The sequence below is a fragment of the Nerophis lumbriciformis genome, linkage group LG24 (assembly GCF_033978685.3).
Source record: "Nerophis lumbriciformis linkage group LG24, RoL_Nlum_v2.1, whole genome shotgun sequence".
Taxonomy (NCBI): domain Eukaryota; kingdom Metazoa; phylum Chordata; class Actinopteri; order Syngnathiformes; family Syngnathidae; genus Nerophis; species Nerophis lumbriciformis.
The window spans coordinates 12,977,055-12,990,971 of NC_084571.2; the positions used below are offsets into that span (position 1 = coordinate 12,977,055).

Here is a 13,917-nt window from a genome sequence, read left to right on the forward strand (position 1 = left end):
TTACTTTTTTTTAAATTTTTTACCCATCCTCCCCAGAGTCTACCTTTTTCCCCACCTTTTACGGAGCGCCGCTCCTGTTCTCTAATTCTACAATGTTTGTCTAATCTTGAACGGGTTTTTGGTGAAAATGAAAGTGTGTTGTACTTGTGCAATGACAACAAAGAGCATACCATACCATACCATACCATACCATACCAAAAACAATGTAAACATGGTGATATTATATTTGAGATTTTGCCCTCTCTCATTTTTTTTTCAATTTTAAATTGCAGAAGTAGGAGAAATAAGTAATACAAATAAAAAAGGGATGTTATAGGACTACATGGTTCTTCGGGTACTCCGGCTTCCTCCCACCTCCAAAAACATGCACCTGGGAATAGGCTGATTGGCAACACTAAATTGACCCTAGTGTGTGAATGTGAGTGTGAATGTTGTCTGTCTATCTGTGTTGGCCCTGCGATAAGGTGGCGACTTGTCCAGGGTGTACCCCGCGTTCCTCCCGAATGCAGCTGAGATAGGCTCCGGCACCCCCCGCGACCCCGAGCAGGACAAGCGGTAGAAAATGGATGGATGGATAGTAGTAGTGGTAGTAGTTGTGCTACTGTCGTAGTAGGTCTCTACAGACACAGCTACCAGTTCCACTTTAGCAGCTCGATTACAAATTTCGATACTAATGTACGCCTTGAAACGTTGGTGTCGCAAGCAATTGCCGGACTCTACATGTGCTGCAATTGAAATTAGTCGAAATAACGGAACATCGATCGTCATTTTTACCTGCGATGTTTGTCATTTTACAGGGACGGCGCTACACCAAGGCAAATCTGTGTATTTGGGATCTGCATAAGTACCAAAAATTTTAGATCAAACCATGGAAGTGTTGATGAGATGTTTATGAAATAATCTTGCCTTCCTTTATACTTCCTCCAAATGAGCCGTTTTTGACATCCTCTTGGTAATGTCAGCTGATTAGATAGATAGATAGTACTTTATTGATTCCTTCGGGAGAGTTCCCTCAGGATTGCATATTAACCGTATATGGTAGAAATGTTCCTGGGTTCAATCCCGGGCTCGGGATCTTTCTGTGTGGAGTTTGCATGTTCTCCCCGTGACTGCATGGGTTCCCTCCGGGTACTCCGGCTTCCTCCCACCGCCAAAAACATGCACCTGGGGAAAGGTTGATTGGCAACACTAAATTGGCCCTAGTGTGTGAATGTGAGTGTGAATGTTGTCTGTCTATCTGTGTTGGCCCTGTGATGAGGTGGCGACTTGTCCAGGGTGTACACCGCCTCCGCCCAAATGCAGCTGAGATAGGCTCTGGCACCCCCCGCGACCCCAAGGGGGACAAGCGGTAGAAAATTGATGGATGGATGGATGGTAGAAATTTAGCCACGTCTATAAGACCGCCCACAACACGAGACCGATTCGTGGCAGCCAATCGTCTCCATGAGTCCATCTTTACCAAGCTTAGTCTATTTTTTTGTGGCCAATCCCACCACCGGGTCCATCTTTCCAAACGCATATCAAATGTCAACCTCCAGCTTTGGCCTGCCCAATCTCAGTTTGAATGCCGAATTGTTTGGCCCGCCCATAGGTGCGCTACGGCATGAGCGCCGTCTGTTGCCGTATGTGTCACCTTGGCACTGGAAACATTTGGGCTGTTGTTGCTTGTGGTAACTATCTTCTTTGTCACATTTAGTTAAAACTACTTTTAATTCATGTGTGTGCTGTGTATCTTAACTGAGTTTGCTGAAAACGAGAATTGAAGTCATGAGCCCCCGCGACCCCGAAGGGAATAAGCGGTAGAAAATGGATGGATGGATGGAAACTGATTATTTTCTAAGACCCTCAAGATTTGGTCAAGGCCGCCCCTTGAAAGAAAAATCCTGTAGCCGTCCCTGCGTAGAAAAACCGTGTCAGGTCAACCAAACGGTTTAGATTGTTTTAATAACCACCCCATCCTTACTTCATAGTTTTTCTCTTATGAGAATTGTTAAAAAGATGGATTACTTTTCTTCATCATGCAATAGGGAAATCATATGGTTGCAGCGCAGGTTTATACCGACAGTAACAGAAGTAAAACGAAATGAAAAACTAAAAATGAGTAATAAATAATACATATTGTGTATGGATAAAAATGAAACAAAAAACACTATCTTCACACCCGTATTGCACACCAAGAAAAAACAGCTTACAGGTCATCTGGAATATTTTCAGAGTGCTTCTCTTTTTTCACTCTTTATGTTGCAGCTCTTTTTTGTTTTTAAAATTGTAAATGTATTATGGATAAAAAACTTTAAAAAAAATCACAAGTACATAAGTACTGACAGCCTTTGCTCAATACTTGATTGATGCACCTTTGGCAGATATTACAGCCGCAAGTCTTTTTGAATACGATGCCGCAAGCTTGGCACACCTTTCTTTGGGCTGTTTCTCTCATTCCTCTTTGCCGCACCTCTCAAGGTCCATCAGGTTGGATGGGAAGATTTGGTTTTCATCCAGGATGTCTCTGTACATTGCTGCATTCGTCTTAGTCTAGTCAGGGAGGTGACCAAGAACCCGATGGTCACTCTGTCAGCTACAGCATTTGTCTGTGGAGAGAGGAGAACCTACCAGAAGGACAATCCACCAATCAGGCCTGTATGGTAGGTTGGCCAGACAGAAGACATTTCCTAGTAAAAAGTTTGCCAGACTGCACCTGAAAGACTCTCAGACCATGAGAAACTAAATTTTCTGGTCTGATGAGAGAAAGATTGAAGATTTTAACTTGAATGCCAGGCGTCATGTTGGGTGAAAACCAGGCACCGCTCATCACCAGGCCATTACCATCCCGACAGTGAAGCATGGTGGTGGCAGCATCATGCTATGGGGATGGTTTTCAGCGGCAGAAACTGGGAGAGGGAAAGATGAATGCAGAATTGTACAGAGACATCCTGGATGAAAACCTATGCTTCCCATCCAAAATGAATGTATTCCATTTTGGATAAAGGCTGTAACATAACAAAATGTGGAACATGTGAAGCACTGTCAATACTTTCCGGGTGCACTGTGAATGTGTTGTAAAGTCTTATGGCTGCGGGTAAAAAAGACCTGTGGTAGTGCTCCTTCTTGCACTGTGGATGTAACGGTCTAATGCAGAAGGAGCCACTCCACAGTGTCTTCGTGCATGAGGTGGGAAGGATTGGACATCGTTGACGTCTACATCCTTCGGTCGGTCACCTCCTCAATGCTGTCGAGTGGGCAGCCTTGGACGGAGTCAGCTCTCCCAATTCTTAGGTCAGCTCAGTGTCAGATTCAGGCTTCTGGTGTTAGAACAGCCGTTGGCAGGCAATGATGTCAACAACCAACAGTTCCCTAAAAGACACTCAAGGACCCCCGACCCTGAGCCACTGATGGTGTGTCTATTGTTCTTTTCTTCTCAGGTGAAATGGAGGAATTAGAAGCGCAGTGGTTGACGGGCATTTGCCACAATGAGAAGAACGAGGTGATGTCCAGCCAGCTGGACGTAGACAACATGGCGGGGGTCTTCTACATGCTAGCCACCGCCATGGGGCTCTCCCTCATCACCTTTGTGTCTGAGCATCTCTTCTACTGGAGGCTCCGATACTGCTTCACCGGTGTCTGCACGGGCACGCCTGGTCTTCTCTTCAGCATCAGTCGGGTAAGGGTCGGGTTGGGACACAGATATTGTGGGTTGGCTTACATAGGTATGTTTAACATCTTGTCATCTTCAGAAACTCTTTGTACCCACCGAGCAGTCTGTCGTTTCAATTAAATCCATGTCTTTTTGGCATCCTTTAACTGAGGTGCCAATTGCTAGGGGCCATTCATTGGTTGACCGAGTAGCGACAATTTGGTATGTAAATCTTACGACTACTGAGGTTTCAATTCGATGCCAATTCTTGGGGTAACAATTCGATTCATAATTGATTTTTCGTGTTATATCATTTGGTATATACATTAACAGTTACAGGGTACAAAAGCTCATTTAGGTGGATGAAGCATGACATACCCTGTACAATAGTTTTTACACTGATTACTCTAAACTGAAAAACTGTACCATTTTTCTAATTGTAAAATTTTGTCTACTGAGCCGCCAGTATTTTACCGTAAAATCTACTAACTTTTTTTTTTACAGTGTACACATGCAGGGAGGGAGCTCAGAAATGCCCTTATGCGTTACATATTTTTAAAAAATTATAATAGAATATTTTGAATCTTTTCAAAATCGTAATGAAGTAAAGTTAAAGCAAAGTAAAGTAAAAAAAAAATTCGAGAATACATTTTTTTCCACCACCCGTACCGACAAACATGTGTTTTTGGGTTTCATCCATGAAGTGTAGTGATTTATATTTATATAGCACTTTTCTCTAGTGATTCAAACCCATTATCTAAGTTACATTTAAACCAGTGTGGGTGGCACTTGGAGCAAGTGGGTAAAGTGTTTTCCCCAAGGACACGACAGTGATTAGAATGACGGAAGCGGGGATCGAACCTGGAAACCTCTGGATATTTTTCCAGCCTACTGTACAGGAAATAGCTCTGGCAGTAATACGATGTTACCTCGATTATCACGGGGGTTTTGTTCTGGGTAGTAAGTAATTGGTGGGTGAATATCCTAGATTTAGGGACGCTATTTATTTTATGAACTATATGAATAGTACATGCAATTGGCCCTTCACACAGATTTCACACACACTTGTTTTGCTCTTAAAACACTTGAGGGTTCCTGGTTCGAACCCAGCTTCTGCCATCCTAGTCACGGCCGTTGTGTCCTTGGGCAAGACACTTCACCCACTTTACTCACAGTGTTTGGGGCGCTGCTCTTGTGGCTACCCGTCAGTCTTTCTGTTCGGTCTACCTCTGTTTGGATTAGTTGTACTGAAACTCAAATTACACCCCAGGGACAAATTAAGATTTAATTAAAAAAGATGTTAATAATTTTAGAAAGTCGTAAATAGGAACTCTGGTGATAACTCACCCCGACAGTAGATGGTCTTGCCTTTGAAGCTAGACTTACCATTCGATGTACCTTTTTCTTTGTCCGTACCTGCTGTGTTCCTGTGATTCAAGGAAACTTTCCATTACTGGTTATTATCACGTTAACTTTGAAAGAAATGTTTAATTATGCAAATTGGGCCGTAAGAACCATATCCCCAACAAACAGCGGTCAGTTTCCCCAATGTTCAAGGAAGATTTTCCATAAAAACTGAACAAAATGGTTTGAGGGAAGATGAAAGTCCTTTGTGAAGATAAAAGTCTATGTTGGTTTAATACCCTGCGACTTGCTGAGTCACCGCCAATCGGATGAATTGCACGCAGCATGTTTGGCTGAAGATGATTAGTAGTAATGTTTCTTCTCATCTCTCCTCGTTTTTGTCTGAATCCTTTTATGTTCAATTCATTTTTGTTTCATGTTATCTGTTGACCACTTCACTTCATCTTTTCCTTCTGTCTTCTATTGTTTTTGTTTTTTTTCATTTGACTCTCCATGCTCCTCCTTTATCATTCTGTTGCCATACAGGGTATCTGGAGTTGCATCCATGGAGTTCACATTGACATGAAGAAGAAGAGCGATCTGGACTTCAGTCCACAAGACAAGATGCTGAAGCTCATCAAGTCGGCCAAGCACATGACCAACATGTCTAACCTGGCCGGCTCGCACATGAACTCGCCCAAACGGGAGTTCATGCACTCGGCTGGCCCTATGATCATGGACATGATGGCAGAGAAGGGCAACTTCATTTATGCTGACAACAGAAGCTACGCTCCCAAAGACATGATGTACGGGGACACGGGTGATTTGCAGTCTTATCTGACCAACCGCCACAAAGACCATCTGAACAACTACATCTTCCAGGGAGGCCAACATCCTCTGACCTTGAATGATGCCAATCCCAACTCTGTAGAGGTGGCAGTTAGTGCCGACGCAGTCCAGACCAACGCCAAACCACCGCGCACTCTGTGGAAGAAGTCGGTTGATACACTCCGCTCTGCGCCACCCGGACCGTCGCCCATGCCTGACATGCTGATGCCAGACCCGCGGATTTCAATGAAGACACAACGCTACCTCCCCGAGGACACGGCCCACTCTGACATCTCGGACTGCTCCAGCAGAGCGGCTTCATACAAAGATCCAGAAAACAACAAGCACCTTAAAGGCAAGGACAACTTAAAAAAAAGACCCGTGACTTCAAAATATCCACGAGACTGTAGTGAGGTCGAGTTGTCCTACTTGAAAACTAAGCAGGTCAGCGGCGGAACCAACCAACTTGGCAGAGGAGGTGGAGAGAAAATCTACACGATCGACTCCGACCGAGAGATGAGCTTGCACTCGGACCCCGTACTCTACCGGGAGAGTCGTGGCCTCGCAGCTGATGATTTGGAATACCCTGAAATCTACTCTGACCACAGTGATAACTATCGAAAATGTGAGCAGCCCATCATCCATTTGAACTCATCACCACTACATCATACAGATTCAGACCTGCTTCCGGACCCAACTTATGCGAAACACTACAACATGAAAGAGAAAAATATTTCCATGTCCCCGCATGAGTCGATTGATCGCTATAAACAGACACACTGCCGTTCCTGCTTGTCCAAAGTGACTGCTAGCTACCCTCCAGCAGGGGCTTACACTCCTGCGGTATCTGCCGCAGCCTCTGCTGCGCGCTCACCATATAACCGATGTGAAGCATGTCTCCACACTGCAAACCTGTATGACATTAGTGAGGACCACCTTCTTGCAGACTCCTTGGTCAGCCCCACCCTGCACCACCACCAACAGCATCAGCAACCGGATGAAATGTTTGGCCTGTATTGGCCACAAACAGACGGGCCGCACGTCCAGAAGAGAAACCGCTTGAGGCTGAGTCGGCAGCATTCCTTTGACAACATACTGCTAGAGAAACCCAAGGATGTAGACTTGGGGCGACCGGCACGCAGCGTCAGCCTCAAGGAGAAAGATCGCTTTCTGGACTCCACATCTGACTCACACTACGCAAACCTCTTCAACATGCGTCCCTACTCCGGCAGACTGTTCGGCACCACATCCAAATCCATGATGTTTAATCACAACCTGGAGGAGAGCAAGAGGAGCAAGTCCCTGTACCCGGCCCATGGCTCGGAAAACCCTTTCCTCAGCCACACGCTGAGAGACGACACCAGCAGCAGACTGGTCCACGGGCGTAGCTCCTCTGATATTTACAAACAGCTGGCAGTGGCGTCGCCAGCAGCGATTCTTGGAGCAGCCCCCATCAAAACACGCAACGAGGCGAACAATCTTCGCTCTTCCGTGAAATCCACCACCTCATACTGCTCACGGGATGGGCGGATACCTAACGACATGTACAATAAGGAGCATGTAATGCCTTACTCTGCCAATAAGACTTGTGCGTACCCAGCCTCGCGTGGCGTCCTAAACTCAGCGCAATTCAGCAATAGACGAGTGTATAAAAAAATCCCTAGTCTGGAGTCCGATGTTTAGTCCAAAACCATGTTTTCTCCTATTTGGATTTGTATTATTCTCATTTCTATCCACTAAGGGATGCCATAGCCACACTTTTCTTCTCTTGTAGTCTAGAAGAACCTTTGCCCATTTGGGTGTGACAGTTCTGCTTCTGTCGCTGCAGATGATATCACAGTTTTTTGTCCGTTTCCTGCCATGTACTAATCAGTTGGCTGCTTCCGATAGTTCTTTGTCATTTTGTGTCTCGCCGTACTCAGGAGATGAGGTATCAGCTTTCTCGGTATTGGTAGGAAACACGGTTCAAGAGAACATCTGAGAGTTGCCGGGGGAACAGAGCCTTTGTTGATTCGAGATGGGAACGAACGAACGTAATCCAATCGTCCGTTTGTCTCCAACCTTTTCCGACAAGAACGTGGCTAAGCAGGGAGACCGGATGGGCACGTGTGGGTCTTTGGCGAGACATAGAGGCATCCCCGGAGAGCAGGGCACCGCGATGAGCTGATCCAACAGTCTGTTGCTTGTTACGCTGGCAAACATGGCAACGGCGATGCCTGGCAGAGCACAACAAGAAAGTAGAGATGAACGGTTGGTTCATTTCCAGGCAGTCGTTCAGACCCAGTTTAGTCTTGCGAAGATGGCAGTAGGAGATACCAATGTTTACAGACTGAAAAAAAAAAATTGCGGCAATGTATGGCTTTCTATAAACTATAAGATTTCTTGGAGATTCTGGCACTGGCACCTATGTAGGCGTTGAGTGTTTGCTTCATAGTTAGCACTATAGCCATTAGTTTTCAAACCTTTCTCCTACAATCACTTTTAAAAAGCAAGGCTTTTTTGAAAAAAAAACAAAAAAACATTATTTTTGCACGTGCAGATCTTTACCCCGTTGTAGATTAGAAGGGGGAAAATAAACCACATACTCATAAGTATATTTTCCATCGACAAGGATGCGGCTGACGGACGTTTGTACAATCGAAATTCCGACCTTAGTAAAGCAGCGTCAAGCCGAAAGGCGTCGAAGGGGAAGAGTTGACGAGCGGATGCAACCGTTTTTATTACTTTCTTTCGCCCACCTTGCCAATGACAAACAGGGTATTTATTAGTTACTAGAAAAAACAGGCGAATCCTTCCCCCTTCCATGCTTTGATAAACATCACACTCCAATCGGGTGTGAAATTGCTTCCGTCCTTTGTTTTTTTTGTACATGAAAGATCTGACCTGTGGTCTCGTGAAGAACAGTTTCCTGAAGTCTCGACCATCGATGTCGAGCAGGGTAGCCGTCACCAAGACGTAGGTCTGACAACAGGCAGAGGAGGTTTTGTGTGTGCGTGGCAGCCCTTGGATGAGCTTAAGGACGAACAACTTCCAATTATTTATACACTTTGATTTTTTTTTTTTTTTTGACGTACAGTAGGTCTGGATTAGTTTTTGCCTCATCCCTGGACTTATGATGCAGTATTATCTGCTCACAGATGCCACCTGGTGGTTGTTTGGAGACCCCGCATAAATGAACCAACCCCCCCAAACCCTCATGCTGCTCCCACACGCCGGGTTCTCACAGGGAACGAGGCCAAAACTACTCCCGACCCACTGCAGCTTCGAGGAAAATGTCCAATTTAGGGAGAAAACAAAGTATGATCGAGTTGCTTTGATGGACGGGAATTGACAAATTGTATCAAATGATATACCTCAGGATGGCGAGTCTGCGCATTGCGGGGGAGCTTCAACCATCGCGTCACGGGGAGACAAAGATTTTGTAGAAAACAGGAGAAAACGTTGAAAAAATGTTTATAGTTGCTGCAAACGGAACCAAACCTATTTTTTTTCTCCCTGTCAAGGTCTTCCTTAACTTGCGACTGAAATGTCCAACAATCCAGCAGCCCTTTGGTGAATCTTTTATTTTCTATTTTTTATTTTTTATTTTTTTTTTTAGTTGAAGCTCCGCAAACGCATTCATATCTCATTTCATACTCTTGGAATACTTCCTTCCATTGCTTCTGCCGACCCTACTGACTGATGAGCAATATTTTCCTCCTTAATTATATTTATTTTTGCATCTTATCTACATATTTATTATTAACATATTTATCTCCACACACTGATCGTGTGAGCGGATGAGTGAACAATATTCACATGTATTAAAAAAAAAAAAAAAAAAAAAAAAAAAAAAAATGAATGAAAGAAAGAAGAAGATATCAAACAGCACCCTTGCATTTTATTATGGACTCATGATATATGGTTCTGTTCTTTCTACGTTGGCAGAACCGTCATGTAAGAGTGATGCTGTTTTTACGTTGGGAACACACAACACCCCCTGTGATGACAACCCTGCTCTTTTTTTTTTAATGACAAAAAATGTATTTTAATTAACGGTAAATAATTGAGGTGATGGCATGCAACCCCAGATGTAACGATGTTTTCTGTTTGCTTTCATTTTGTCATGATGGTATGATCACTAATGCATTGTAACCAGGTGTGAGTATATACATATTTGAGGGGGGTTGGGGGGGGGGGGGGGGGTTTACAGTGGGTCTGGATTTAGTTCTTGCCTCATCCCACACAGAATCCATGTGAAGACCTGACACAGTACGGAGGGGATTCATATGGCCCCGGTTTACCTAACACACGGAACGTGACGAATTGAGGGCTGCACTATCCACATTTTTTGCCAGTAGAGTGTCAAATATCTTAAAACAGACGTTTTTAAAGGTTTGGATTTCGGGGCCCAACTTTTTCACTACACCGGGGCCCGGGACACCACTTAAATAACACAAAATGAGTCAACTTACTCTTGATATCCAACCTACTTACAGTTTACAACCTTATCAAATGTCTTGAAAGCATGTGTTAATTTAGGCTTACGTCAGGCTGATTAGAAAAGCAAATACTAACCAATTGTACTTTATAAATAACTGACACAAAATATATTTACACACAAAATAAACTAAATAAATCGTGAATAAGTTGATTGGCAACACTAAATTGGCCCTAGTGTGTGGATGTGAGTGTGAATGTTGTCTGTCTATCTGTGTTGGCCCCGCGATGAGGTGGCGACTTGTCCAGGGTGTACCCCGCCTTCCGCCCGATTGTAGCTGAGATAGGCTCCAGCGCCCCCCCGCGACCCCAAAGGGAATAAGCGGTAGAAAATGGATGGATGGATGGAATAGTGAATATGTTTCCTAATTAAACTGGCAATACAAATATGGTGGAAATGAAAAAAGAGATTCAGGAATTTTTGCGCTTCAAAAAATTAGCTCCGGATTTTGGGGATTTTGTCTTTACTGCCACAAGTGGTGGAAAAGTGTATTACAACTGACCACAGCTGAGAAACACATATTGTTTGGCGGCCCTATGGTTAAAAAAACACTGTCTTGAAATGTGTTTTGTGGCGATTCCAGCGTTGACCACAGCCATGTAGAGTGGTGTTTTCCATCATTTTCAGCAGACTGCATTGCAAAAATGATTGATATCTTTCTTAAGTAAACTGTCGATATGATTAAAGTGCAAATGAAAATACAGATTCACCACATAAGTCATAATTTTTGCGCTTAAAAAAACGTATCTGACTCTGGTTTCAGATGTTTTCCGTTTGATATTGTCTTTACTGCCACAAGTGGTGGAAACGTGCATTACAACTGAGTACGGACCAGAACTGAGAAACACATTGTTTGGCGGCCCTATGGTTAAAAACACTGTCTTAAAATGTGTTTTGTGGCGATTCCAGCGTTGACCACAGCCATGTAGAGTGGTGTTTTCCATCATTTTCAGCAGACTGCATTGCAAAAATGATTGATTTCTTTGTTAAGTAAACTGTCGATAGAATTAAAGTGCAAATGAAAATACAGATTCACCAGTTTAGTCATCAGTTTTGCGCTTAAAAAAACGTATCTGTCTGTAGTTTCAGATTTTTTCTTTTTGATATTGTATTTACTACAAGTGGTGGAAAAGTGTATTACAACTGAGTATGGAACCCAACTAAGAAGCACATATTGTTTGGCAACCCTCTAAGGGGCGCTCACGGCTCTATGGTTAAAAAACACATTTCAACATTGAACCCTGCGTCAGTTGCCATGTAGAGTGGTGATTTCCATCATTTTCAGCAGACTGCATTGCAAAAATGATTGATATATTTCTTAAGAAAACTTCTGATAGAATTCAAGTGCAAATAAAAATACAGATTAACACATTTTGTCATAATTTTTGCCCTTTAAAAAATGTGTTCCAGATTTCTTTCGGTTTGATTTTGTCTTTACTGCCACAAGTGGTGGAAAAGTGAGAAATACATATTGTTTGGCAGCCCTATGGTTAAAAACACTGTCTTAAAATGTGTTTCGTGGCGATTGCAACGTTGACCACAGCGTCATTTGCCATGTAGAGCGGCACTTTCCATCATTTTCAGCAGACTGCATTGCAAACATTATTGATATCTTTCCTAAGTAAACTATCAATAAAATTAAAGTGCAAATGCAAATACAGATTCACCACTTTAGTCACAATTGTTGCGCTTAAGAAAACTACTCGGACTATTGCTCCAGATTTTTTTCCCGTTTGATTCTGTCTTTACTGCCACAAGTGGTTGAAAGGTATATTACAACTGGGTATGGACCACAGCTCAGAAACACATATTGTTTGGCGGCGCTCTAGGGGGCAGTCACAGCCCTATGGTTAAGAAACACTCCCTTAAAATGTGTTTTGTGGCGATTCTAACATTGACTATTGCGCTTTCCATCATTTTCAGCAGACTGTATTGCAGAAATGATTATCTTTCTTAAGTAAAATTATTGATAGAATTAAAGAGCAAATGAAAATACAGATTCACCACTTTAGTCATAAATGTTGCGCTTATTTCTCAGACTGTAATTTCAGATTTGTTTCTGTTTGATATTGTCTTTACTGCCACAAGTGGTGGAAAAGTGTATTACAACTGAGTATGGACCACAACTAGGGGGGCGCTCACGGCCCTATGGTTAAGAAACACTGTCTTGAAATATGTTTTGTGGCGATTTTAAGTTGACCCCTGCGTCAGTTGCGATGTAGAGTGGTGCTTTCAATCATTTTCAGCAGACTGCATTGCAAAAATGATTGATTTATTTCTTAAGTAAACTGTCGATAGAATTAAAGTGCAAATGAAAATACAGATTAACCAGTTTAGTCATCATTTTTGCGGTGAAAAAAACGTATCTGACTGTAGTTTCAGATTTTTTCTGTTTGATATTGTCTTTACTGTCACAAGTAAAGACAATATCACCGTGAGCGCCCGAAACACTCTCTTAAAATGTGTTTTGTGGTGATTCTAACGTTGACCACAGCAACAGTTGGCATGTCGAGTGCCGCTTTCCATCATTTTCTGCAAACTGCATTGCAAAACGATGGATCCACCCAGGAATGGGGCCAAATTAGCCCCTTCCCTACTGTAAGTCCGAAAGAGATGATACCTGGTAGTTGTTTGAGCACACTGCAGCCAGTCATGGATAGTCCAGTCACACGCAGGATTCTCACAGGAATGAGGCAAAAAACAATTCCTTCAGACACACTCTTTGTTAGACACAGTGAAGCTGCTGCTGCTTCTTTGGGGGGTGGGGGGGTGGGGAGGTGCGGGTCCTGACCTTGTGGCCCTCTCCCCTCATTGGCTCGTCGGGTCATTATCAGGCCCCCAGGTCAGAGGTCAAGGCTGGGTTTTGGTGTGGCGGGACATCCTTGCTCTTCCTCCGTGGCAGGTGAGAATTTAGAAAAAAAAAAAAAAAAAAAGTATCACCAGCGCTGCTTCTCTCTTCCTCCTCCTCGTCGAGCCAGGACTCCGCCGGCCAACACGACAAAAACACTGCAGAAAAGGAGAGGGAAAAAAAAAACAGAGACTGAGTCGGCTCTCCCTCCAAAGATACTTTTTTCTTTATGGTTTGCTGTAAGAAACGCTTTTTTAAGGGAAACAAAACAAACTGTTAATTTGGGTACAAATTCCTGAAAGACGTTTAAAAGAACTATTTTGAATATGATTAAGAAACACCTGTAAACGTCACCTGTAAATGACTGGAATTCATCATCATGGAGGATTATACATGAGGAAGAGGAAAAACAATATTTTTTGTGTGAACATCACAGGAGCTCTTCTGTACAGTGGCTCTCTCTCTCTCTCTCTCTCGCTCTCTCTCTCTCTCTCTCTCTCTCTCTCTCTCTCTCTCTCTCTCTCTCTCTCTCTCTCTCTCTCCATGTCGAGCGACTAGAATAAAACTTCACCATTCACAAGACTTGCTGTCCTGTCACAATTTCAAATGTACGCACCAAGCAGCGTGACTCGCGCTCTTAAATAATAAAACCAAAAAAATGACACTAAAATTTTAAGTTTTATGCCCTTTTTGTTAAAGAAAATGCTGTTTTTTAAGCCAAAAACCCAAAATATGCAATCCTTTCCCCCTACAAATGTTAAGAGGAATTTTAGACGTGAAGTAATA

At 43.3% G+C, this 13,917-nt stretch overlaps 1 protein-coding gene across 3 annotated transcripts in view; it reads left to right on the forward strand.

Moving 5' to 3' along the window:
* The window catches only part of grin2aa (glutamate receptor, ionotropic, N-methyl D-aspartate 2A, a), a 486,150-nt gene extending 472,437 nt beyond the window's left edge, over positions 1-13,713 (forward strand). For all 3 annotated transcript variants that reach the window (XM_061981593.1, XM_061981594.1, XM_061981592.1), the window contains 2 exons: positions 3,420-3,658; positions 5,522-13,713. In XM_061981593.1, coding sequence (XP_061837577.1) covers positions 3,420-3,658; positions 5,522-7,486 — 2,204 coding nt within the window. In that variant the 3' untranslated portion in view covers positions 7,487-13,713. The remainder of the gene's footprint in view (positions 1-3,419; positions 3,659-5,521) is intronic.
* Positions 13,714-13,917: the final 204 nt, after the last annotated feature.